This window comes from Pleurodeles waltl, chromosome 8 (genome assembly GCF_031143425.1).
Source record: "Pleurodeles waltl isolate 20211129_DDA chromosome 8, aPleWal1.hap1.20221129, whole genome shotgun sequence".
NCBI classification, from domain to species: domain Eukaryota; kingdom Metazoa; phylum Chordata; class Amphibia; order Caudata; family Salamandridae; genus Pleurodeles; species Pleurodeles waltl.
The window spans coordinates 701,289,721-701,317,460 of record NC_090447.1 but is presented as its reverse complement, the minus strand read 5'-3'; the positions used below and the strand labels follow the sequence as shown (position 1 = coordinate 701,317,460).

The following is a 27,740-nucleotide window of genomic DNA, read 5'->3' as shown; positions in this document are numbered from 1 at the left end:
AGAGGGTGGCTGATGCTCCAACGAAGGACATAAAAACCTTCTTCCCCCCTGCAAGTAGGGAGTCTCAGGTAAACTCCCCAAGGAGGTCCCACCCAGAGCCCATTACACCTGCAATTTCTGCTCCGCCTTTAGATCATTTACAAGCAAGGGTGCCAACTCCGCAAGGGGTCATAGTACCCCCCCATAGAGTGTTTCAACCATTTTACAACACTTGTGCCCCTTATGACCACCAATAATGATGACAACACATTTAAGGGAACGGAGGAGATATTAAACCAGATAGGCAACCGGCTAACTAAATTAAGGGATGAGATTGTGACCCTAAGGGAGTACATGACAACTTTGAGCAGCATGATACACGAGAAACTGGATGGAATAACTGCCCTAGTTGGAAATATAAGGAAAGCGCCCCCTACGTTTGAGCTCAATTGTCTAGATTCACAAACACAGTCAAGAGAAATCCACCTTTTAGGAAAGTGCAAGGAAGAGAGAGCCAACATGGCACTACTGAGTAGCAAAGAGAAAGTATGTGTAGCCCCTGACAAAGCTAATACAAGATTAAGTGATATCAATGCAATGGGAGGGGCCAGACAAGATGTGCACTCAAAAATAGAGTGCCTGGGAACTAGGGTAGAGACTCTCCTTGGAAACCTCCCCAGACCCATATTAGTGCTAGACAGTATGATCTATATTTGATGAATATTCCAAAGTTAAATTATGGCCTCAAAGAATCAGGGGATTTACTCAAAAACAAAGTGATCTATTGGATTAGGAGATTAAAGAAATGCAGATCAGTTATACGAGAAGATATAGTTAATGCCCAGAGACATTCAGGGGAAGAACTTGGAACGGATTTTATAGGGCTGAAATTGAACAGCCAGTCTCTAGTAAAGGGACTATTAGCACTTGAGCAAAGACAGAGACCTGGCATTCAGTCTCAAATTAGCCTTACCCAATCTATGCCCCCCTCAATTGCCAATCTTTCCTGTAGGGGAAGCCAAAGCACTACATATCTCCCAAATACACACAGTTTCGACCAGGACCCAAGGGGTGTAATTTCAAGTGTGGATTGACTAAAAGCCCCTCACACGAATGGAATGGGAAATGGCCTGCCGTCCAAAATAATTGTGGAGTCTTGTGAATTAACTAGCCCCTTACCTGGCTGCAGGGAAGCAGAGGAAGTAGTGCATTGCAATACCCCTAATGGACGCCAGGCTGGGTGGGATAGGGAAGTAGCCATCGCTCCCACCAGGGGCATGGAGGGGAGGTTGGATTTAGGAGGTCTCGATGATTCCTTAAACTTTTATCCTGGAACATGGCAGATTTGCGATCCAAAACAACCAACCCTGAGTGGGGCAGATTCATAGCCAAGCATCAAGTCATCCTGCTCCAGGAAACATGGGCACCCCTAGTGACCCACAGACCAGGATACTTCACCTTTCAGAAGGTTGCTCTCCCTTCTTCATCTGGGAGAGCTTCGGGGGGCTAATAATCTGGCTGAAGCAAGATTTGTTCCCAAAGGTAAAAGAGCTATCTTGCCCCACCATCGATATACAGGCAGTGGAGTTGGAAATCAGGAACCCAGGGGGATACACCCGCATAGTGATTGTAAACATCTATATTAGATCTGGGCCACGAAACACACAGATTGCTATGCTGAACCTTCTTTCGGACTTTCTCAGTCAGCTGCCAGGGGGAGCAGGCTTAATTGTAGCAGGGGATTGCAACATGCAACTAAGTTTCAAGGATGATTTCTCTCGAGAAGGAATTCAGTATGCAGACCCTTGGGATAGATCAGGCCCGGTTCAGGAAATAATAAAGCAAGCAGTGGGAGTGGTAGCTGTATTAGAGAATGTAACAAACAACGAGGGACTAAGGCTAATAGATGGGAATACCAAGTTGGACACTCCGGCAATGCCTACATATAAAAACGGAATTTATGTGAGTCTCTTGGACTACATTTTTGTTGATGATACTCTTTGGCACTCCCTTAGTGACATGGTAGTTATCCCTAGGGTTGATAGCGACCATAAAGCCCTCTGTGCAGTTTTTATATCCTCTACATTCAATAGTAGTAATCTGTCCGAACGGGTGATGGGCAATAATGTAATGGTGACTATTGACTACAAGAATGTAAGATGGGTAGCGGTGGCAGATGATATGAAGTTCCAGGTTGCAATCTATGATGTAGTTAAAACAACTCTATTCCCCCTGAAGGATATTGATTTTTCATTAGTGAACTTCATTAATTTGCACTGCTCCTTGGTGAATCGGCTGAGCCCACTCTTTCTGGTAGTGAGAGAAAGAGGGAAAGCTACAAACAGATCGTTAATGTGGTTCTCTAGTTCCTGCTGCCAGGCCAAATTGTAGCTGGTGAGGGCTCTCCAAAAAGGGAATTGTTCGGAGATAAGAGTAGCAAGGACCTCATATAAAAAACTTTAAAAATTGCTTAAAATGATTGGGAAACTAATAAATGGAACTCCCTGGTTGGTGCTTTCCAATAGGGAGACACACAATTGTTTTGGAAATTGGTGGCAGAAAACAAAGATCCCCAGAAAGATGAGAATGTCTCAGTAATTCAGCCAGCAAGTTGGGTGTCACATTTTGAGAATCTCTACAGGGTAGATTCTAATAGATGTAACAGTGAATTCCAATCAACATCTGTAGAGTTCTGCACTTTCCCAAACTCATCTTCCAGAAATACAAATCTGTCAAGCTTTGGTTTAGGCCATTTCTCTTTGGAAAAAATCTCCTTGGCTCTCCAATCACTGCGTAAAGGGAAGGCTTCAGGTCCAGATGGCATCCCAGGCGATTTGTATCTATCACGACCTGGAATCTGGTCGCTGTATTTAAATACTCTTAGCAATGCCATCTTGAGGGGTGGCGATCTCCCCCCTACATGTCGAGGAGCAACAATAGTCCCCATTTACAAAAAGGGGGCTATAGAACTACCAGCCAACTATAGACCAATAAGCCCAATTGATGTGAGCCAGAAGGTATTTTGTAAGCAGGTTCTGGCTAAATTGCATTCTTGGATTGATGACTTCCAGAGCCTCTCAGACCTTCAGGCAATAGACCAGGTATTCAGATTTAATCTTCTTTGCTGGAAATACCTGAGCCTAAAAATGGACCACTTGTATGTTGCTTTAATTGATCTAAAGACTGCATTTGACTTGGTCCCTTGTGATTTGTTATGGAATATCTTGGCGTCTTATAACCTCAATAGTAAACTGCTGAGACTGATAAAACATCTCCATGAGGGAACCTATGCTCAGGTTCGATGGTCACAGGGTGGTGACTTGACAGCCGCCATCCCCATCGTAAAAGGGGTCAGACAGGGGTGTGTATTGCCCCCCACCCTGTTTAGCCTCTATATTAATGGGGCAGTAGACCAGCTGATGCGAAGTAATCACAATGCCCCTAAGTTAGCAGGAGCACCGGTTCCGATCCTTATGTTTGCAGATGACACCCTACTGATTTCAAGAACCCCATTGGGTCTTCAAAATGAACTAGATGCTTTTGCTAGGTTCTGCGAGAAGAGGGGCCTTGAAATCAATGCAGACAAGACCAAGTTTATGGCTTTAAACCTGCATAAGACCTTTAGGGGGAAAATGACCATTGGTGACCAATCTATAGAAAGGGTTAGTCAATTCGACTACCTAGGGATCAGACTTTCGGGTGATCACCAATGGTCGGCACAAATTGAAAAGAGTGTCTCTGTCCTTCAAAAGCGACCAGCAGTGATCGGAAGGAAAATCAAAAACTCTATGGGAGGGCAAATTTCACCGGCTATCACTGTATATAAAGCTGCGGCAGGGACGGCTGCAATTTATGGCACCGAGCTCTGGGGCCATTGTAACTCCAGGAACCTGGCATTGGTCGAAAACCGGTTCATACGCTTTTTGTTGTGCTTACCGATGAGTACACATCTTATCCCTCTTAGATTTGATTTAGCGCTTCATAAGATCCATAATGAAATTGCTTTGAGACTGCTTAAATATTGGGTGTGTCTTTGGTCTTCTGATGATTTGGCTCCTTACCAAGTAGCTGTAGCAGAGTTACTAGCTCTTAATGACGCACTGTCAATCCCTTGGTTCAAATTCATCAGAGATATGTGTCATTACATCAAAATGGAGGAGGTGTGGAGAGTTCCTTGCGATTTAACAAAGGAAGAGATACCATGCATAAAGCGATGTTATTGGGAGATGGTCTTGATGCAGATATGGTCTAGTCAGGGGCAAGTCAGTAGGACAGTCAAATTTTTAGATCATAAATGCTCGCCAAAGTTTGAAACCTATATGGATAATGTAAAACCACCCTATATTAAAAGTCTCTTCATCAAATTCAGACTAGGGATCCTGCCGCTAAAGTCTTTTACCTCGGGGTGGAATAAGGCTGATTGCACTCCGGGCTTTTGTTACTTCTGCCCAACGCAACCTGAGAGCCTGGCACACTTTGTTTTCTTTTGCCCCAGATACTCAATCACTAGGAGGAAGTGGATTATTCCCTTCTGTAGACTGCTTGGAATAAGAAATTACAGGGCATCTCTCTGTATATTGATAAGCGACACAAGTGATAAGGTACCTCCAATGTACCTGGCCAGTACGATCTACAGAATCCCCACCTGATTGAATTATAAATCTACAAAGATACTCAGTCGATTGTTAATTTGCCAATATGATATAGGCAGATAGGCTTTTAACTGTGCGTTATCATTGATTGTTCTTAACTAGTTTTAGCTCTTAAGATTTAATGTATATATGTATTTATTATCTTGCTAATGTTTTAGGGCTTGGTTGGTTTATTAATTGTGTGATACTTTTATTTTTTGCTAAGCCTTCTTTTAAGACTAATGATTCATTTATTTTCTCGAATGCTTTTATGGCTTTTAGCCAAAATAAAGATAAAGAAATCTCATGTTTTCCCCTACAAATTAATTTACTCATGACTAGCTAGTACTTTTCCTATCATAGAAGTAGGACTTTAATCACATTCACCAGAATGTAAAGCAAGCACTGGCAAAGCTTATCAGTTTCAGCTTTTGAGTTTGCCAAGGCTGTCCTACTGACTTTGTCAGTGCTTCCTTATTGATACTTTTCAGCATCAGCAAAAAGAGACAAATGGATTTTGCCCTTACTGTTCATAATGCTTAGGCAAACCAGTGTGATGACATGATGGAGTGTCCATTTTATGTTGTTTTGATTTACAGTTCCACGGTGGCGGACACCCATTTTGGAGTGTTAAATAAAAAATACTGTGTACGAAAATGCATTCAGGATAAGAAGTGAGCTAGTAACAAATGTTCGTTACTGGATCCTTCAATTAAAAAGTGAAAAAACAGCGAGTTGCAGGAAGCAACAGACAAGCAGGGAGTGGGAGAGCAACCCCGAGAGCAATGGTGCATGGGTGTGAGGGGGAAGCAGCACACAGGGGAAGGTGAGAGCAGACAAGACCACAGATGCACTCCCATGGAGTACCTAAAAAAGTAGTTCCTTGAATGTTAGTAGTTGAAAAACAAAAGTCATGCAATGATAAAATATCAAAAAGAAATGCCAAACAAAGAACAGGAAGGAAAACCATTGGATAAGAAGCAGATAAATTAGATAGATAAAAAACATTTTTTCAAGAGGAGGTGCCCAGAATCCCACTTTATGTATATATTTTAATGCAGAGATAATAGTTATGTGACAACTGTAGATGGGACCTAAAAGAGAAGAGTGTACTATAACCTAATTATGAAGGGCTTTGTTATGACCCCTGTGTAAATCCAGAATCAGACCAAGAAATTGTATCCAAATCCGAATTACACATTACACACAATTACCACAACTAGCAGAGTTTTTCCACAAGCAAACAAACAATGGCAAAAGGTTGACTGTGGTTGAGTTTTCAGCAGACCTGATCACAGGGGTGTGTTGCTTCAACATAAATTAGCATATTCACTTCCACAAGTTTATTTCTACTAGTTTTCTATTTCCTTAATAAATGTCCTATTGTGATAATAGTTATTATCATGGCTCTAAATGCATGCCTAAATGTTTTAGGAAGTAGCTGTGTTACTATATCTAGGTAAAAACAGGCACTTGTATATAGATAGAGGTGACTTATCCATCTGTTTTGTTATAGAAAATGTTTTTAAGTTAATCTTGTCCTGACAGGCAAAATGTAGTTTTGGAATACCAAAGGGCAAGGAAAATCGAATAAGCCAATGCCAGCAAAAAATTATTTGTTTCCAGATGTAGAAGGTTACAACTCATTGAACCCTCTTGGGCAAGACAACCATGAGAATATAGAGGAAATCCATCAAATCAATAACAGGGACTTGAGATAGGTAAAAGCTAAAGAACCACAGGTTGTCCCAAAGCCCACTGTAAGGATATTTAAAGTATTAGATAAAATAGGTCCAAAAAATACCTAAAATGGCACTCTATCACGGAATTTATCATACAGATGCATCTATAATTTCCACAAATTTCTGTATGTTTATGTATATTTATGTATGTGGGAATTTTATATTCTTGAATGGCATGCCACTCTTTATGCAGTTACTCCTGTAACAGACAATGTACGGGCACACAAAGTAAACACCTATAGTTAGTATAGGCACCACGGCAATTGAGGTGTAGCTAAGTAGCTAAATTAAAGGGGGCATAATTCAATGGAAATTAGCAGATCAATGTTTCTGTGCACATGTTCCATACTTTTAAAGCACACACATGTGCACAACGGGACTTTCTAATTGTGTAGTACTCATGAGTTGGTGTACCTTTAGTATGCTACTTTTAGGCCTCTTGGGAAGGAGTAAAGAGGCTTTAAAGACTATACATAAAAATGGAAAAAGCAAAGTATCATGCTAAGAAGAATTTCAGAAGAAACATATGTAAAAACAAAATCATTTAGCTAAAAGGATGCTTGCTGAATAACGCACTAATAATATGCATTTTTTATCGTTACAAAAGAGGCCCTAAAAATGCAAGTCATGAGCAAGAAAACTCCTGCTCCTTTCACTTCAAGCATATTAAACAAGAGAAATAACTGAACATAAATATATATTGTGACAAACGTATTTACTCTCTTTCAAAGCTAAACAGGGTCAACGTCTGATCTCACTGAACCAATCCTTGATATCCAGTACAATGATTTCACATGCCCAGTCAATGCCCCATCACCCACAGCTTCAACTCAGAAGAGCCTCAACAAGAAAATAGTGACTTTGGCAGTACCAGTCACTGGTGTTAGTAGACTTTGACGTGTTACTAATCTACCAGATATGTCTGCTGTATTACAAGTGCTGTAGGAGGTAATGCACTTGTGAAAAGGCTGATGGGGTGGATCCTTCACGTTAGTGACAGAGTACCTATTTGCCAAATTCTAAATGTGGTCCTTAGCCATTTTTCAATCCATTTTTCGCTGCCTATTCAACCCTTGGCTGTAATACATTCTGATTATCAGATGTTATACTTAATTCTGTTGAATAGTTCTTTAGTTCTGTTCCTGCTTAAGGTATTATTGCTTTATTTGTAAAATTGGGGCATGTCTGTTGAAACAATTTCCTTATTTGCAGAAGTCTCTTTGCCTAGAAGTTGTTTTCTTTATCTTCTTTTTTTCATTTGTGTTGTACCAAATCTTGCATCCCTCATCAGCTACTGCAGGTTTCACCTCTAGTGCTTGATTAGGCAAGGAAAATGGTTTTAAGTGGATACCCTTGAAGTGCATGTCTATTTCCAAATAATCTATGTATAGGAATTGTGGGAGTTTTGTTATGGTGCATTAACATGTTACTCAGTTCCCATACTACCAAGGCAGTGTATTTTCTGCAGAGAGAAAGTACAAGCCACAATGTTCTACTGCAGGTTCGGTTTGTACCCCAAATATTTTTAGGTATACATGGAGATGAAGGGATGAGACACAAGGGGATGAGAGATAACACACAGGCACAGGGTTAAGTGTTTTGGTTGATATTACACAGAATAAAATATTGCACAATAAATCAATGTCATATTTATATTACCTAGAACACCAATTTGCCATACCTGGCCATTCTGAGGTAATGGAAAAGTGGGTGGTATTTTCAGCTGTATTGAATTGGAATCTAGAATACCATTCAATACCAAACACATCCTCTGAATAAGTACTGCATTAAAAAAAAAATCTGTTTGTAGATATTGAATAATCCCTGCAATTGACGAATGAAATGTTGCAGATAATGTGGTGATTACATATAAAAGATGTTTTTGAAATTAACCCAATTTTTTTTCCTAAGTTATATTTAAGGGATGCTTGTTTTTCTCTCTCCAGGTGACACCAGAGGACACAAAGATGTTCATCCCAATCACGATGATCAAGCAAGGTAATTTCTTTAGCTGGTCAAACCAAATTCAATGAAGATGGCGGAGTTTGATGTACCCTGCTCTAGGAGCACAGTTGGTGAACTTCAAGGTTGACAAGTGCTCGATCATTTTCAGCCTTCACAGGAATCAATGCTCGTCGATGTCTATGGATCCTTGGACCCCTCATGAAGCGTGAATGAACCATGCAACAGAATTTCAGTACAAAATAGTTGGTTTACACAGTATGACCAATGTGGCCCTGCCAGGAAAATTCCAGTCTAGAATAAAGCTAAGGGATTTTTTAGAGGCTGAAACTCAAAGTAATGAAGACAGTTTTAAAGACAAAGTTACTAAGATTCGGAATCACAAAGGGTTGACCAAGGCAACAATACAAATTCAGGCTAACATTAGGACAAATCGGGATTTAATAAAGAGAAAGCAAAAAGAACAGATGATGGACGGAATGCTGAACAATGCAAACATTCACCCCAGTCACAAAGTTCTCGGTTATAATCCATTGTTTTTTTTTTCCATCACACATGGACCGGAACCAAGCATCCTAGGGCCAGTTTTGGGGTATCACCCCTCATCAGACCTGTAGTGCTGCGGCCCCCCAGAAAATTCTTACTCTCCAGGTCTGGGCTCAACAACCACCAGCGCTCGGGGGGGTTTGAGAAGACACACCAAACGCTAATCTCTCACCTCCGGAGGTCGACTGGATCTTTGGATTTGGTAAAAAGTGTAGTAGTCAGAATTATTCAACAACAAAGGAATGACATTATACCATACCACAATACCAAACGTCATAACAATGTAAACACTAAATCAAACTCCGACCCAAATAAAGTTTCAAAGCTTTATTACAATTCCAAAACCAATGTCATGTAAATGGTGCGCAAAACTAAGTTATAAATATATATGAAAACCATAGGCTGACTGAAACATCTGAAAAGATTTAACCTACTAAACATCAACACTGTTAGACACTCCGAATGAATAATATAGAGTAGCAACAATACAATATGAACATTATTGCTAAATTTCAAAGCAGATGATGATGACATCAGTAAATCATCACAATACAGTTTTAACAATTTATTTTAGAGTAGGGCCATTCCCAAGACTACCAAAATTGGAACTCGCATGTGTGGGAACGAGCTAACACATGCAAGAAAAAAACAAAAAATAAAAGAAGGACAAAAATAAAGTGGTCAACATCTAACTAGGACAATTCTCTTTACAAATGTGCTGGGGTAAGTGAATAAGCTAAAATGAAACAAGAAATCACATTTAGTTATATGTCTCCTCAAGGGACAGCAAGGGATGATTCCACAGGAACAGTCACCTTCTTCCAGCGTCAGTTCATAGCAGCATCAGGATGGTGCAGAACACGGGCTGCACATAGGACAAATCAACAGTTCAGAATTAGTTGCCCTTATTAGTACTGAACCACATAACAGAATTGGGCAGTTGAAATTATGATGAGGAAACTCATCAGGAAACTCAGAGAAAACAATGTGAACAGACTTAAACAGATGTAGACAGCTTCCAGGCAGGAGGAGAACTAACCAAGAGAGGGTCTCCAGTCAAACTAAATTCAAGAAGGTTTAGAATGGAACTGAATTCCATTCCAAAGTTTGTCACTAATTAAAATAACCAAAATTCATTTGATTGGTCTTTCAGGTGGGCACACTTTGGGTGTCAATTTCATCATCCATGGTAAATGATAACACCACCAATTTCTGATACTTTTAGGAATCTTCTCAGCAAAAGTCCATTGTTCCCTTCATGAAATATACAATTCTGCTGTAATATTACATTATCTAATAATTTGCCACTTGCAGTTCCTTTCACACGATCCACTATAAACTAAGTTAATATTCTTTTACATGAGCACTGTGATTTCCTGTCCGATTCAAGAGCTAGAAAAAATACTGTTACACTAACTGAATTTGAAACATGCTGTTCTCCTGCAATGCAATAGAACATTCAACATTACATTAGCTGCCTAGAGAAAGAAATCAGGTCAGAGGGGACAGAATAAACAAGTAATTTTCCATTACTGCAGCAAAATGAAGCTTCTTATTCATGTCTAGTCAGGTCAAGGAAGACTTAATACACATTGATACATTTAGGGGCAGATTTATGGAAGGTGGCGGTGCACAGAGTGCAGCACCACTTTCCCTGCGCCCCTTAACGCCCCCCCTACCGCCACCACGTGTGTGCCATATTTAACATATGGTGCACCATGGCCATGGTAGGGGGCAATAGCGTCATTCTATGTGACGCTATTAATGTACTCAGCAGGAGTAGCGCCAAAATGTTGGTGCTACTCCTGCAGAGTACATGGGAGCTTATTCTAAATAATGGAATCCCCCTTTTACTTCTGCTCTGTGCAGGGGTTAAAAGTGCCCTACAAAATGTTGCAAGGATAACTATTAGATTTCCTTGTGCCATTTTTTCGGCCCCTCCTAATGGGGGAAGGCCCCCATTGCATACATTTTGACAGATGCAGGCATAATGTTGCGCAAAGGGTTACAAAGTGGCGCAATGCATGCATTGCTCCACTTTGTAAATGTGGAACGAGGATTTTGGCCTCGTTGGACCACATTAATGTAATAAACAATAATGCTAATGTGGCATAAGGTGGCACTAAGGGCTTATAAATATGCCCCTCAATACATTAATAAACCTAGCAATCAAGTTATTTAATTTCAAATATTATTATTTTAAAGCAGTGTTAAACATATATTTCTTTTTCTTCACATATTAATGGAACTCATTTAATTCAGTACAAGTGTGTTTAATTCATATTCATTTAATTCTCATAATACATTTATATTTCTACTATTTTTACTTCAACATACTCCTCACAAATGCACAAATGTCCACCACAATTTTAACATGTACATCTTCATTTCTATGTTATTTTCTCAGTTAGGCCTTTAAAAAGGCAGATTTATTAGCTGGCATATGCTACTTCTATGGCACTAATTAGTTAAGAACATTTGCTCTCTCTTATCAGCCAGCCAGTGGTGCAATAAGAACGGGACCCATGTCTTGGTATACCCTTCCTACCTAGTACGACAAAGGCAAAAAAAAAAAGATGATGGATGGAATGTTAAACAACACAAATATTCACCCCCCAGTCACAAAGATCTAGGTTTAATCCATCATTTTTTGCCCACCACCCAAGTTTTGGACCTAGCCATAAATAGAAATCAGTCTTGAAGCTGCTCCTCATAGAACAGTCCAGCCCTAACTGCCAGGCCAGATCCTCCCTGGACTGAAATCAAGCATCCTGGGACCAGTTTCAGGGTATCACCCCTCATCAGCCAAGCTTGCTAGAATCCAGTCCAGCCTGAACTGCCAGCTTCTACCTAGACCAGAAATAAGCAATGGTCGCGTGCTCACTGCACTAATGGATTCAAGCTAGTAGGGCTGATATGGGATCACACCCAGAAACCGGTCCCGGGATGCCTGTTTCCAGTTCAGGGAGGACCGGGCTTGGCAGTTCGGGCTGGACTGCTCCCATGGGGAAACAGGGTCAAGACTGTTTTGCATATGGCTAGGTCCAAACTGGGATGGAGTGGTGGGCAAAAAAAAGATGGAATAAACCCAGATCTTTGTGACTGGGGTGAATGTTTAAACTGTTCAGCATTCTGTCAATCATCTGTTCTTTTTGCTTTTGTTGCCCTAAGTGGGAAGGGTATGCCCAGATGTTGGTTCCATGCTCACTGTGCTACTGGATTCAAGCTCGCCTTGTGATACCCTGACACCAATCTCAGGATGCTTGTTCTTTTCCAGGGAGTACCTGGCTTGGCAGTTTGGGATATTTCCATGGGGAACAGGATCAAAACTGATTTGCCCATGGCTGAATCCAATCTGGGTTGGTGTGATGCGCAAAAAAACAATGGATTAAACTCAGATCTTTGGGACTGGAGGGGAATGTTTGCATTGTTCTGCATTCTGTCCATCGTCTGTTCTTTTTGCTTTTGTTGCCATAAGTAGGAAGGGTATGCCCAGACGTGGGTCACATGCTCACTGCGATAATGGATTCAAGCTAGCCGGGCTGATGAGGGGTGACACCCCGAAATCAGTCCCACAATGCTTGTTTCTGGTCTAGCGAGTACCTGGCTTGGCAATTTGGTCTGGACTGTTCCCATGGGGAGCAGGGTCAAGACTGTTTTGCATATGGCAAATCATTGCAACACTTTGTAAATACGTCTTGGGAAAAAGGCCTCCTTAACGCCACCTTAGTGTAAAAAGAAATGACCCGAGGGCAGTGAAAGGTGGTGGTAGGGGCTTGTAAATGTGCCTTTGAGTCCAAGTGCTAAAGTTACGTGCTAAAAATGGGTGTTTAAAACCCCTGAGGACCTCTGTGATTGCTCATAAAGTTACAACTATGTGGGTGTTACCATATTCTGGTTGGCCACCCCATTTATCTCTCCATGGAACACCTTTGCTCTACCTGACAACTCAGAGTTTTTAAACCATGGGAAATTCACAGTGCTGGCAAATATCCCATGGTAACTGTTTGTAGATTCTAATACTGTGAATTAGAATGTATCACTTAGGCTTGAAAATTAGGCTTTTTGTACAAAACTGTGGAAGTTAGTTGTACAAGAGTTGGCCTCTGAATGTTCTACTGAAATGCACATGAACACGAAGATAATGCATGTTCTACGGAGTCATTTTATTGTAAGTAAATAGCCTGAGGAGTTGGTTTGCTTTCAGTCATTATATTTAGTACAGTGTAATGGGATGGGAGGGTAGCAGACTATGGCGGTCATTATGAACATGGCTGTCCGGACTGCCATGCTGGCGGTGGCAGTAATTACCACCACCGGCATGGCGGTCCGGACCGCCATATAATATTCATGGCAAGACCGCCACAGGCGGAACTCTGCCACTTGCAGGCCACTGCCGCCAGGCAGCCTGACAATGGCAGAATTCCTTATCCGACAGGGCATCGCTGCAAGCAGTGCTGCCCGCCGGATAAAGAACCTGTGTCCACCAGCTTTTCCCTGGCGGTTTTCCCGCCAGGAAAAGGCTGGCAAAATGGGGGCCCAGAGGCCCCCATGCACAGCCCCGATGCACATGTCACTGCCTGATTTAGGAGTGATATGCGCGACGGGTGCTGTTGCACCCGTGGCACTGCTACATTGACGACAGCTCCATGTGGAGCCATCAGCAATGTCCAGGCCCAGCATTCCGCTGGGCCGGCTGGCGGAAACAATGTTTCCGCCCGCCGGTCCAGCGGAATGTTGTTTATTCGCCCCAGCGGAGTCCTCATCGGGCTGGCGGTCTGTGCTTAGCCCGTCAGCCTGAACACGGCGGGAAATCCCACTTTGTTTATAATGAGGGCCTATATCACTACACAGAGGGAGGGTATTGGGGATAGAAGATTAACAGTTTATGAGTAAACACTTTCAAGCTCTTATTTGTCGGTGGTCCTGGACTGAATAATTAGTGTTGTCATGTTGCTATTGTTAGGCCTCTCAGCCTTGCATGATGACAGTGACTGCCTCAGTTTTAGAGGGAATGATGATGTATTTTAGTTTTCAGTTTAAGGAGAGCCAGAAAGCAACATGGGGGGATGCTCCTGTTGCATACGTTGTGCCTGGCACATGCATAATGTGGTGCAAGGGTTTACAAAGTGGGTCAATGCATACATTGCATCACTTTGTAAATCTGGTGTGACAATTTTAGCCTCATTGGGCCACATTAGCGTAAAATAAAATTATGCTACTGTGGCACCACGAAGCGCTAGGCCTGCTTAAATCTGGGCCCCTGAATTTTCTGCCACAACCACGCTAGTCAAACTCTTAAGCCACCTGCTTATTGGTGCTAGACTGGCAGTTGCCCAATTATAGGTGTCTCTAGAGGACCCGCCATTGGCAGTTAGTTGCTCTAAAGTCTGAAACATTAACGCAATGGAAAAAATAACAGCCTTTTATGAGACAAAATAACTACAATTGAAAAATGTGCCTCCCTCGCCTTTTATACATATTGGAAATCCCAGGGATCAATAGCCCTTGTTCAAGGCAGACATTCCTGTGTCATTCATGAAGCAGGGATCTTTCACTCAAGCAAATTCGGTGGATCCTCTGACCCAGGGGACCAAGCAGAGCTACAAGACAGAGACAACATATAATGGCATCATACAATTCCAATGACAAAGCTATAGAAATATGAAATAATGTGTGTCCACTTACATTTAGTGAGTGTTCTAAGAACTTATATAAAATGTATTTCTTTTTCCATACTTCAAATTGTGAAATGGTGAACTATGCTACCCCACACTGTTTTCTTTTTTAAAAATAATTTTCAGGTTTCCTTTTATATGGTTCGGATGTCTACACCTCTTTCTATCTTCAGTTATAGTTGAACTTGACCCTCTCTGCAGGGTCATCCCAAACCGTTTTGCCTTCACCCTCTTTTTTCTGAAACCATATTTGTTGGTTTGTAGGACTCTGCACTTTACCATTGCGCTCTTTCCTTTAAACATGGTGAAACTGGCCACCACACAATTGGCAAATTTGATTTACTTGTAAGTCCCTAGAAAAGGGGTACTACCTGAACAAAGGCCATGTAAATGAAATGCTACTAGTGGGCCTGCAGCACTTCAATCAACCAATAAATACTTTATTTTGGTGATAAGCCATAAAAGCAATAGATCGTAAAACATCAATATATTAACAATTTAAAATAGTGAACTATATAGCTCATACCACATAAAAGCTTCCAATTCGAAGGGCCTCTGTACATTCCAGGTATTTAAATTCTCTCTCTACTATACTCCTAAGAAACGATAGATGTTAAGGTACTATAGGATAGAGAAATTCATGTGATCCCATTAACTTTAAAGCACATCAGTATTTTTCAGTTTGTGCAGCAATCTTAGTAACTATGGTCTTAGATCATTCTCATAGAACCTTCTAATTCCATGTTTCTTTAGTCATTACAGTTATATAAGTTCTCACTCTACTATAACCGCAGGCTCGAGCAACAGTAAAATGAGGGGTATACGCAAGAATTCATATGGTCCCATATGGTTTATAAAAAATACAAAGAACATCAATAGATTTCACAAATAAAATGATCATAATTTCCATGAGTGATCAATGTTTCTAGGGCAATCTCATAAAGCCTTCTAGTTCCAACCCCTCTATTTACAAGTATATGGGTTCACTTTCTGTAAAGCTCCTGGACTCAAGGGGCATACATTTTAGAACACATCAATAAGATTCAACATTTAAGAAGGAAAAATGGTCTAGATGACTAAAATCTAAAGAAAGCATTCTCATAAATCCTTCCAATTCCACAACCCTCTATACCTTGCAGGTATAAGAATTCACACTCTTCCATACACCTAGGTTCAAAGCTTTTTGGATCTTAAGGGGCTATAGTCTGATGAGTTTCATTTGAGCCCATACATATTTAAAACATTCCAGTAGATTACGAAAGTGTGTGCAGCAATCTAGGTAGCTATGCCACTAGACCTTGCAGGATTCACTTTTACAAGGAACAGGATGAAATATCCATTTTTAATCTGAGTTTCCATGCCCAACCCAAGAATCTAGAAACCGCAAATGTAATTAATTCACAGGTTTCAGTTTTCATAAGCCTCATAATCTCCCAACAGTGTCTTACACACATAGCTCTACATAAGGGCAATATCCATTTTTTGTAGGGTCGCTCGTAAAGTGGGCAAAAGAAGAAAAAGTGCGCTTCAGTCTCATTTGTGTGTAAGCAACGGGAGCACTGGGCAGACAAGCTTGTGGCCTTATCCCACTTTGCAGTATAGGATCTCTGTGGCAGCACCCCACATCTGAATAGAACATGGAGCCGCTTTGCTTGGGCAGGCAATATTCTATCCAGGTAAGGTTCAAAGTGTAGTATACATTTGTGCAGTAAGAAAAGAGCCAATGTACTCCCTTCCTTTTGGTTGCACCAAGACCTTATAGGTATGTTTTTCCAATATTCTTCTTTCAAATTCTGGCTGGCACTTCTTCTGATTGAGCCCGGGTCTTCCCACAGTTCGCCCGTATTAAGAAGTTTACTAAAGTTTTTAACCCGTTTTAGCCAAGGCGTTCACGTTTGAGAGTCAAGAGCTACTAGTTCAGCAAGCGAAGCCCTGTATGGAGAGAGATCCCCCGATGACCAAACCCTAATCCAGTATAGGAGGGGTTTCAAGGAGATTATTTGATGAATGCTATTGAAACCTAGTTCATACCTCAGGGGACCAAGTGGTACATTTTGTGGAAGGTTAAAGAGGGCCCTAAAAAACTAGTTTTCCATTTTCTGTAAAACATTAGTGTTTGAATATCCCCATATTTCCACCCCGTAGGTAGAGGCGGATGCAGCTACAGCTTTATATACCTTTAATGCTGGCGATACCAGGCCCCCATTTCATTTAATGCCTTATATTTTCTAGCTGTGGCGATTGATCTAGAGTAGAGTGTGGTCTTACATTTCTCCAGTTGGGGCTTCCATCCCATTTTTCTGAAAGCCTTACTCTTAAATAATCAAAGTTTCCAACTTGTTCCAATCTGTCCTTGCCTAATTTCATATTGCCATTAAAAGATCAGTGTGGATTTATAGCTATAAACTTTGATTTTGACGGATTGAGCACAAGGCCTCTTTCTATACAGAAATCAGTAAAGGAGTCCAGCACTTGTTGGAGACCCATTGGTGTTCTTGATATTAGGAGAGTATCATCTGCAAACATGAGAATTGGGACAGGTACTCCTGCAAGTTTAGGTGCATCATGCCTGCATTTTGTTAACCACTTCACTGCTACTTTTATATAGAGACTAAACAAGGTTGGGGCAAGGACACATCCTTGTGTAACTCTCCCATTAATGGGGATTTTAGGTGTAAGGTCACCCCCGTGTTCCATCTAACCCTGACATAAGTATCCTTATGTAATGTTCTTAATAGCCATACAATCTCCTTTGGTGTCCCATATGATTCAAGAACCTCACAAAGTTTCTCCCTTGGAACCAAGTCAAAAGCCGCTTTGAGATCTGGAAAGGCTATGTATAGATGATTGCGCTTCAATGTAATCTACATCCAACATAATGTCATAAAATGGAAGATATAGTCCACTGTACTGACACCTGTCCTGAAGCCCGCCTGGGCATCTTCGAAGATCGCATTATCATTGAGCCAGGACTCGAGCCTCATGAATACCTGCCTTCAGAATATTTTCTGTGTCTATGAGGTTTATAGGTCTGTAATTAGATGGTTTGTCTCTGTTACCCATTTTGTATATGGGGATTATGACTGCACCTTGCCAAGATGGCGGAATCCTCTCCCCCTTCAATATAGCGTTGCTCAAAGCATTGAGGTACGGAGCCCATACCTAAGCTTAGGAAATATAAAGGTTACCTGGGGTGCCATCTAATCCAGGAGCCTTTTCCCTTTTAACTTTTAACTTGTCTCATAGCATTATGTGTTTCAGCTAGAGTAAAGCTCACTACCTCTCTTCCCATACCCTCCAATGTATTTCCACCTAGTGCTATGTCGTCACTGTTGTCAACCAATTTTTTTCCACGTATCACAGCAGTTTCCATTGTTCCCTTCTCCTTAGCTTGGTATAAACTCTCAAAATGGGCAACCCATTTCTCAGGTGGGACAGTCAATTCCATGTGGTTGTCAATAGTGCAATTTCCCTGCGAGACTAGCTTCCAAAAGGCTTTCTCATCCCCTTGCTATTGTGCATCTGCTATTTCTGCCTATCTCTCGATTGCCCAAGCTTTTCTAGCTTTTTGTGGAACAATTTTGTAGTTTTCCTAGCATTTCTTATTTGATCCTGCCCTTCCTCCTTAGGGATACTCAGTGAGCTGCCTTTGGCAAGTCTGCATTCTTTCATATACCAGACAGGCAGTTGTTTTCCCGTGCTATTGGCTCTTTTAACCTCTTTAAGAAGAACTTGCTCAATTGGTCCATCAAATGTGTATGAAGATCGGGGAAACTTCCCACACTGCCCCCTCAGAGGTTGCCTTAGTTAGTGTATTCTCAAAAACGTTATAAATACCTGTTAAGCCTTTTTATCATTCACTATCGCTGGCCATTTTATGTTCCTCAAGTTGTTAGAGGCCTGAAGCATATCCAATCTTATTACTGGGTTTAGGTCTGGGTTCTCAAAGGGGGTCAAACTCAATCTAAGGCTTAGAGCATGATGATCACTGTCCATTCTTGACACTGTTTCCATGTCTATTAGGAAGGTCCAAAGGAGCTGATCTAAAAATAAGTAATTTATGCTGCTTGTAACTAGAACCTTTTGAAAATTTGGATGCTGGGGCAAGTCAGATTTGGTATCACCTTTTACTATACTCAAGCCTTTAGTGGAAATCAGTTCAGCTACTTGTAAAGCTACATACAATGGCTTTTTCCCCTTAACCTTGGGGAAGCTAGATCTTGCCGATATATAGACAATGGATAAATCTCTCTTTTTTCCATTTCCATCTCCTCTGTTATTGTGGTATTGTAATCCCCTGCTATTATTTTCAGTGAATTCCCCTGAAATTTATCTAGTAGGTTCGAGAGTTGATCCGCCGTGGAAGAGAAGCTAGTAGACAGTATAGATCTTAAATATATGTTTACAATAGCTATAGTTTTTGTTTCCCAATAGATGGAATTTCTAATTTCCAAGCCTAAATAAATCTCTTCTCTCAGATGGAATTACTTTAGCCACAGGGAGTAGGTCCAAGCGAAGCCAGGCCAGTAAGCCTCTCGAGGCCCTCTCAGATGAGGAGGGAGTGGCTTCTAGAGTATATGTTATGAACCAAGATCTATGTACTGGTTCAGTTGCCCAGGTATCCTACAGGAGGATTATATGGTGCTTGTCTATAAAGCATCCCCATTCTGGGTCTGGGAGTTTGGCTCTTAGTCCAGCTATGTTCCAGGGCAGTATGTTTTATTTGATTCCCCCATGTGAAGCCTTCCTTTGGGTTTTGCACTAAACCCTCGGTGGCCTGTTCTTCCCTGGTTATGCCCCCCTACACAATTGGGGTTTTCACTTGGTGTTCTCAGGAGTGTCAGCTGGCCCTATCACGGTTATCCTTTCTGTGCGGTCCGGTTCCTTGTCTATACTCCTGTTCAGGGGCACTATCTTCCTTCCATTTCCCTTTAATCAATAAATCATGTGTAGATCAGCTTCCTGGCCTGCCCAAGGTGAATTTGTCTGGTAAATAGATACGGGGGCAGAGTTTGTGACTTTAGGCAGTGAGCCGTTCACATTTGGATCATGTGATTAAACGGGTATTTGGGAGGGTGTAGTGGGTCGTGATCTTTGGTCAAGAGCTATTAAGACGTCTAGTACATGTTTTGACCTTAACCCCAGTCTAACTGTGTCACAATTCTTGTTGCTATTGAGGTGATTAGAAAAAACTATATCTTCTCTAATAACTGACATACAGCCTTTAATGCATCTTATCCAGTGTATTGTTTTGTTAATAAGCATTTCTGTGTTTCCCTTTTCTCAGTTGTTTGTTTGGGGGCATTAGTCATAAAGATGTCATGTGTCTTCCTGTGCGTAGCATTTAGACCTCTTTCTCCTTTTGTGGCAACCTGGCTAATTGGGAATCCTGCTCTATAGGTTCTCTAGATATTTGGGTATACCTCGGGCACTAAATTTACACAACAATCTTGATGTTCACTCCCCTTGTAAGTCTTAGAGCTAGGAGTGAATGTTCCTACTCTTTTTTGTTTAAGTTCTTTAGTGGTAGTACTTGTGGTCGCCTGGAGAGATGACCATGGGAGCATATACTGTTGGACCCTGCCTGGGTCTGATCTTTTGTATAATTCTTCTAGTGTGATATTTATTACCCCTGTGAGTGCATTGAGCTTGTCTAATTTAGTGTGTAAATCTTTTGCTAGTCACCCAATACACTCTTGAAGGCTTACCATTTCACCCTTAAGGGAATGTAGTTGTTCACCTATGGTGTTGCTGCCTAAGGTAAATAGAACATTAGATGAGTCTGGGGTCCCTGGACCGGTGTGTTCTACCTCCGGGGTACCCAGTATCTCATATCTATTTGAACAATCTATACTTGGTATTGATGGAGTTATTAGTATTTCTTTGACCTCATTGGGGATGTTTTGAGCTAATTCAGGTTCTTCCATAGGTGTTGTTTTAGATGCAGTGGGGGGGATGGGTAATAGTTTTGCTACATTTGATCTTTGGGGGTGTAGCACTAACATTGTTAAATTGCTTGCGGAATGGTCTAATGTCCTTATAGGTGTATACTTGTAATGTCTTTTTCTGACCCGGCCATTTGGTCACCTTTTCTGGGAGTTTATCTGTGTATACAAGTAACCCTTCGACTTCCTCAATTAGCTCATCAATTTCTGCTAGTGTAAAATTATCAGCTGAATGTCTCAGAATCTTATTTTTGGCACCCTCTGTGCCCCGAGGGCCGTCTTTTGGCTTCCACTTCACCATAGTGTCGGCCCTCTGTCAGTCCAAGAATCCTAAGTAGTTGCCTACCCTATTTAGGTTAAATGGAAACCGGGGCACAAGCTAAGTTACAGACGCACGAGAATACAGCAATGCAATATAATATAATGCACCAGTGAGGCCTACTTGATAATAGATGTTAATGGGGTGGCCCAGCCCAGTCTCCTTCTGGCTGTAATGGGTGTGGATAGGCTCGCCCTTGGCCCGGGCTTTGCCCGGGCGCTGCCCTCACGCCTCCCGAGCTGCAAGGTCCCCCTGGCCCTTTATAACGCTTGCTCATGAAGTGAGTAGGGGCAGCTGGTGCAGGATATGGCTGCCTCCTGGGGTCAAAAGCAGTCAGTAACTCGTAGTCCCCCTTGTTGAGTCAAGCGCATCCCGCTTTATAGATCTTGTTAGCGAGGTGAGTAGGGGCAGCTGGTGCAGGAAATAACAGCCTCCTCGGGGTCAAAAGCAGTCTGGGACTCATAGTCCCCCTTTGTTGAGTCAGGCGCGTTCCCTGTTGAGTCAGGCACTTATTGTGCCACACACATAGTATTTGAAAAATATCTCAGGCCTGCCATTGAAGCCTGTGTGTGCAGTTTTAAACTGCCAATTGGATCTGGCAAAATAAACCTTTTCCCAGGTCTAGACCTTCCTTTTCGATGCATATAAGTTAAGTTGCATCTAGTGTAGGCCTTAAAAACCTGATTGGGCAGAGTGCAGTGTATTTAAAAAGATGGACACAGTGCTTTTAACTGTTATATGTTCTGGTAGTGAAAAACTCTTACATTTGTCTTTCATGACTACAAGACTTCTCTCTCCCATAGGATAAGATTGGGTTCGCTTATTATATTTAATAAGTGAAAAATTTCAATTGGGAGCAGGTAGAAAAATTGAGTTTGATGTCTATGGACAAGGGCTAGTTAGCTAGCCTCCTGATCAGAGCCTCATGGACAGAAAATTTTCCAATCATCTTGAACCCAGCACCAGGACTCTACTTGCTGTGAGTCTTGCCCTCCAGGTGGTACCATCACAGTCTTGGTCCCTTTAAATTGGGCCTGAAGGAACTCTCCCAGTCATACTGTGATCCTGTAAGCAGGACTGATGCAGCACAATGCAACTCCTAGCAGCCACATTGGAACCGCTACAGTGCAATTCATCCCTGATGTCAGACTTCAAATCCCAGCCCACAGTCTCCACGGAACTGCTACTGCACACTGCATCCTCATTGTAGGCCTTCAAATCACAAGCTCCTCATCAACAGTATCCTCAATGGTGACGCAGTACTCCACATCAGAGCCCCACAGTTTCTTCAGAACCACTGTTGTGGGATGCACCTTTGCCGCCTAACTCTGCATCACAGGTTCTCCGCTTCCTTGGAACCCATGCTGCGTGACACATCCTTAATGCAGGATCCTGCAATGCAAATCTAGATTTAAGGTACTGTGTTCAGCTGGCTTAACCTGGTCCCTGTATTTTTCTGGCACTCCAATGTAGTTGGCCTGAAGTTGTGACTTTGTCCTGATTCGGCATGACCAGATAACCATAGTTGGCGCTTTGTGCTTTTCGGCACTATTTTAACTTAAACCTAAAATTGTGTATCTCTGATTCCACTAATTGGATTTTTGTTGTTTTGTTGTCAAATGATTTATTACATTTACTCTATTTTTTTAAAGTGGTGTGCATTTTTTCTTGTGTTGTGTTCTCACTTTTGTACTATTTAAAATGCTTCATAAATCAAATCATAAACATTTATAAAGCGCGCTACTCACCTGTGCGGGTCTCAAGGCGCTAGGGGGGAGGTGTTACTGCTGCTCGAAAAGCCAGGTCTTGAGTAGTCTTCGGAATGCAGAGTGGTCCTGGGTGGTCCTGATGATGGTGGAGAGGGAGTTCCAAGTCTTGGCCGCCAGGTAGGAGAAGGACCTCCCACCCGCCGTGGAACGGCGGATGCGAGGGACGGCGGCGAGAGCGAGGCTGGTGGAGCGAAGAAGACAGGTGGGAGTGTAGAAGCTGAGGCGGCGGTTGAGGTATTCGGGTCCCTTGTTGTGGAGGGCTTTGTGTGCATGGGTGAGGAGTCGGAAGGTGATCCTTTTGCTGACGGGAAGCCAGTGAAGGTGTCTCAAGTGGGCGGAGATGTGGCTGTTGCGGGGTATGTTGAGGATGAGGCGGGCGGAGGCGTTTTGAATTCGTTGCAGACGCTTCTGGAGTTTAGCGGTGGTTCCGGCGTATAGGGTGTTGCCGTAGTCTAGGTAGCTTGTGACAAGGGCGTGGGTCACGGTCTTTCTGGTGTCGGCGGGGATCCAACGGAAGGTCTTTCGGAGCATGCGGAGGGTGAGGAAGCAGGAGGATGATACGGCGTTGACTTGTTTGGTCATGGTGAGAAGTGGGTCCAGGATGAAACCGAGGTTGCGTGCGTGGTCTGAGGGGGTCGGTGCGGTGCCAAGGGCCATGGGCCACCAGGAGTCGTCCCAGGAGGTCGGGGTGTTTCCGAGGATGAGGACTTCCGTTTTGTCTGAGTTCAGTTTCAGACGGCTGAGTTTCATCCAGTCTGCGACATCTTTCATTCCATCTTGCAGGTTGGTCTTGGCGCTGGTGGGGTCCTTGGTGAGGGGAAAGTATCAGCTGAGTGTCGTCGGCGTAGGAGGTGATGATGATGCTGTGTTTGCGTACGATGTCGGCGAGGGGGCTCATGTAGACATTGAAGAGAGTCGGGCTGAGCGAGGAGCCTTGTGGGACGCCGCAGATGATCTCGGTGGGGTCTGAGCGGAAAGGTGGGAGGTAGACTCTTTGGGAGCGGTTGGAGAGGAAGGAGGTGATCCAGTCCAGGGCCTGTCCTTGGATCCCGGTGGAGCGGAGGCGGGTTATTAGGGTGCAGTGGCAGACGGTGTCGAAGGCAGCCGAGAGGTCGAGGAGGATGAGGGCGATTGTTTCTCCGTTGTCCATCAGGGTTCTGATGTCGTCTGTGACTGAGATGAGGGCGGTTTCTGTGCTGTGGTTGGCTCGGAATCCGGACTGAGAGGGGTCGAGAAGGTTGTTGTCTTCAAGGAAGTTGGTAAGCTGCTTGTTGATGGTCTTCTCTATGACTTTGGCAGGGAAGGGGAGGAGCGAGATGGGGCGGAAGTTCTTCAGGTCTCTTGGGTCTTCAGTGGGGCATTGACTTCAGCGTGTTTCCAGCTCTCGGGGAAGGTAGCAGACGAAAAGGAGCTGTTGATGATGGTCTGGAGGTGCAGGGCGATGATGTCATCGGCTTTGTTGAAGATGAAGTGTGGGCAGGGGTCCGAGGGGGCACCGGAGTGGATGGAGTTCATGGTGGCTTTGGTCTCTTCCGTGTTGATGTGGGCCCAGGCGTTGAGGGTGATGGCTGGGGTTGTGGGTTCTGTGGTGGTCGGCTGGGTCTGGTGTCCGAAGCTGTCGTGTAGGTCGGTGATCTTACGATGGAAGAAGGTGGCGAGGGAGTTGCAAAGGTCTTGTGAGAGCGAGATGGCGTTGGCGTTGGGGTTGGAGAGCTCTTTGATGATGTTGAAGAGTTCTCTGCTGTTGTGGCTGTTTTTGTCCAGTCTGTCTGTGAAGAAATTTCTTTTGGCGGCGCAGATCAGTTTGTGGTGTTCGAGGGTAGCGTTCTTGAGGGCAGTCATGTTATCTGCGGTGTGGTCCTTACGCCAGGCTTTCTCGAGAATGCAGCAGTTTTTTTTTTATTCCTTAAGGGTGTCAGTGAACCAGAGAGGTTTTTTGGTGTTGGTCTGTCTTGGGAGGCATCTGAGGGGAGCGAGGTTGTCTGCACAGTTGGTGATCCAATTCGTTAGGCTGAGGGCTGCGTCGGCCGGGTCGGAGGAGAAGGTGGGTTGGTTGTCGATGAGAGTGGAGAGAAGCTGTTCTTCGGGGATTTTGTTCCACTGTCGACGTGGGATGGGTTGTGTGCGGAGGTGGTGAGTCTCGCGACGGAAGGTGAAGTGGACACATCTGTGGTCGGTCCAGTGTAAAGCAGAGGAGTGGCTGAAGGATACGTGGTTGCTGGCGGAGAAGATGGGGTCGAGCGTGTGTCCGGAGATGTGGGTGGGGGTGTTCACCAGTTGCTTGAGACCGAGTTTGGCGAGGTTGTCGAGCAGGGCGGTGGTGTTGGAGTCGTTGTTCTGTTCCAGATGGAAGTTGAAGTTGCTGAGGAGGATGTAGTCCGGCGAGGCAAGGGCGTGCGGGGAGATGAAGTCGGTGATAGAGTCGCTGAAGAGGGCGCGCGGTCCAGGGGGTCGGTGGATTAGAGTTCCTCTGAGGGTGGTCCTGGGGTCTGTGTGGATCTGGAAGTGCAGGTGTTCAGCGGCGAGGGGGGTGTCTTCGGTGGAGGTGGTGATGTTGATGGAGTCCTTGAAGATGATGGCGATTCCTCCTCCTACTTGGTTGGTGCGGTCTTTCCTGGAAATCTTGTAGCCTTCGGGGATGGCTATGGCGATGTCGGGGGCCGAGGAGGTGTTCATCCAGGTCTCAGTGATGAAGGTAACGTCTGGTGCGGTGGAGTCCAGGAGGTCCCAAAGTTCAACGGCATGCTTGTGGATGGAGCGTGCGTTGATCAGGATGCATTTGAGGTGGTTGATGGCGCGTGGGCTGGCGGACATGGTGTTTTCGTGGTGGAAGGTGAGTTTACAGGTGTGACATATGAAGGGTCCGTGGGTACGTTTTGGGTTGGCTTGGAAGCAGTTGCTGGAGCGCCCCGGGTTGAGGGCGTGGAGGGTGATGGGGTCGTAACGGTGCTGCGGGGTTTGGGAGTGCTGGGGGCCAGGGGTCGTGGCGCTGGGCCCGGTCCAGGCACGGACGGGTGCAGACGGGCTTGCCTTTGGAGCGCCTTCGGCGCGCCAGCGGCGCGGCCGCACAGCGGCTGCCATACGAGGGAGGGGTCAGCTGGGGGCGGGAGTGGGGCGACGAATGGGAGCGGGGGCGGGGGCGGGGGCGAGCAGGAGGTGGCGGCGGGAAAGCGGAGGGAGGGGGGTCAGGTAGAGGGGGAAAGATAGGGGGGGTAAAGGTGGCGGGGAGTTAGGAAGAAAGATAGGAAGATAGGGGAGGGGGGGGTTACAGAGGTGGTGGCGAGTGAGGGAGAAAGATATAAAGATAGGAAGATGGGGGGGTTACAGAGGTGGTGACGAGTGAGAGAGAGAGATAGAACGATAGGGGGTTACAGAGGTGGTGGCGAGTGAGGGAGAGAGATAGAATGATAGGAAGATAGGGGAGGGGGGTTACAGAGGTGGTGGCGAGTGAGGAAGGTCAGAGAGAAGAGTCAGGAGCAGGAGGGCAGATGAGAGGAGATCCAAGAAGAAGGTAAAGAAGAAGAGGAGTGAGGAGCAGAAGAGAGAAGAGCCAAGAAGACGGTGAAGAAGAAGAGGAGCGAGGAGCAGAAGAGAGAAGAGCCAAGGAGACGGTGAAGAAGAAGAGGAGCGAGGAGCAGAAGAGAGAAGAGCCTAGAAGAAGGACAAAGAAGAAGAAAGCACACGCAGGTCGCGGTGCAGAAGAGAGAGAAAGAAGCACAGATGAAGTGCACAGAAGAAGAACACAGATGAAGACAGAAGAAAGAACACGCAGGACGGGGTGCAGGGAAGAAAGAAGAACACAGATGAAGAATACAGATGAAGAGCGCAGAGGAAGATCAAAGATGAAAAAAGAAGCAGGAGAGGAGGTGAGTAGCGCTGGGCAGGGCGAGGGGCTGGGCGGAGGGGGGTACTTACTGTGATTTCGCAGGACTTGCTTGGAGGTTTCAGTACTTTACATATTGGCTCTAGGTAAAGCCTGATTGCTTTTGTGCCAAACTACTAGAGGGTTAAACACAGGTTAATTTGGGGTTTGCTTGTGTTACACCCTGACAAAGACTATGGTTGCTGCTTGAGTAGGGTTTCGCCCCCTCAACCAATTTCCAAAATTGGTGATCCGTGGTGAGCATTTGGACTTGTGTTTGTGAAGTGCCATACAGGGATTTTGTGTTATACTAACATCCCAGATAAATATTTTGATTTCAATTCAAGTTTTTAAAATTCCCCTTGGTTGACTTTTTTGCTTTTTCCAAATCTACCCTCATTGCTACCTGACTGTCTGTGACCATACTTGCAGTAATGAAATTTGAGCTGACCAAACTGGAATGTTATACTGTAGTTAAGCTCATACAGTTCAGTAAGAAAGGGGACTGTGAACCAAGAAGGGCACCATGAAGTTGGAGATTCAGAAAGTTCTGAGGGCCTGAGTGGAGGTCCACCAATTGCTGGCAGAAACAGAGGATGGGAATGAGGAAGATGATACGAATGAGCAGCAGAGGCGGGCCTAGATGCCAGCAATGAGAAGTAGTACTCTTAGGAGGGGGGTGGCTCATCTCCTGAGCTGTAATTCCCCCCGAGAGGGGAAAGCAGTGTCTCTTTGCATGGCCTTTCCCCGGAGGAGGGTGTTTCAATTGCTTTAGAGCCTCTGGGAGCTGGACATTGAAGCCAGACAAGCAGAATCCAGCCACCATGGAGTCGGACAAGAAAATTTCCATACTATCCTTGTCACCAAATTTCGACTCAGTGAATGGTTGTTTAATCCAATATTAAGAAAGCTGAGCCAACACCTCTTTGACAGCAATCTCACTGACCCCAGACACTTTGTGGAGAATGCCCTCTTTATTTCTACTGTTCAGGGTTGTATTCTCAACTGCTTCTTTTTGGCACACATCCAAGAATGATTTACATGTATTCAGTTTCTTGATGTTATAATATAGACAGGCTCCATAGTGCATGAATATACCTTTACCTTGAGAAATTCCCACTGGCTAAGAGTGAATGTTGCATATCTATTTTCCATTGTTTTTATTGTAACTGATTGCAATGTGCCTGCTGTCATAAAACATAAGCTGATGTAAGAACATCTGGGAACTTTGATTTTTGACCAATATCACAGATTTAGGAATGGTAAATTAAAAACTGATCTAAAGTTCTTCTCACACAAAACTGTAG

At 43.9% G+C, this 27,740-nt stretch overlaps 1 protein-coding gene across 16 annotated transcripts in view; it reads left to right on the top strand.

Moving 5' to 3' along the window:
* ABI3BP (ABI family member 3 binding protein) overlaps positions 1–27,740 on the top strand; it is a 2,083,720-nt gene that overhangs the window by 922,568 nt on the left and 1,133,412 nt on the right. For all 16 annotated transcript variants that reach the window (XM_069204834.1, XM_069204837.1, XM_069204832.1 and 13 more), the window contains exon 7: positions 8,299–8,350. In XM_069204834.1, the coding sequence (XP_069060935.1) occupies positions 8,299–8,350 (52 nt within the window). The remainder of the gene's footprint in view (positions 1–8,298; positions 8,351–27,740) is intronic.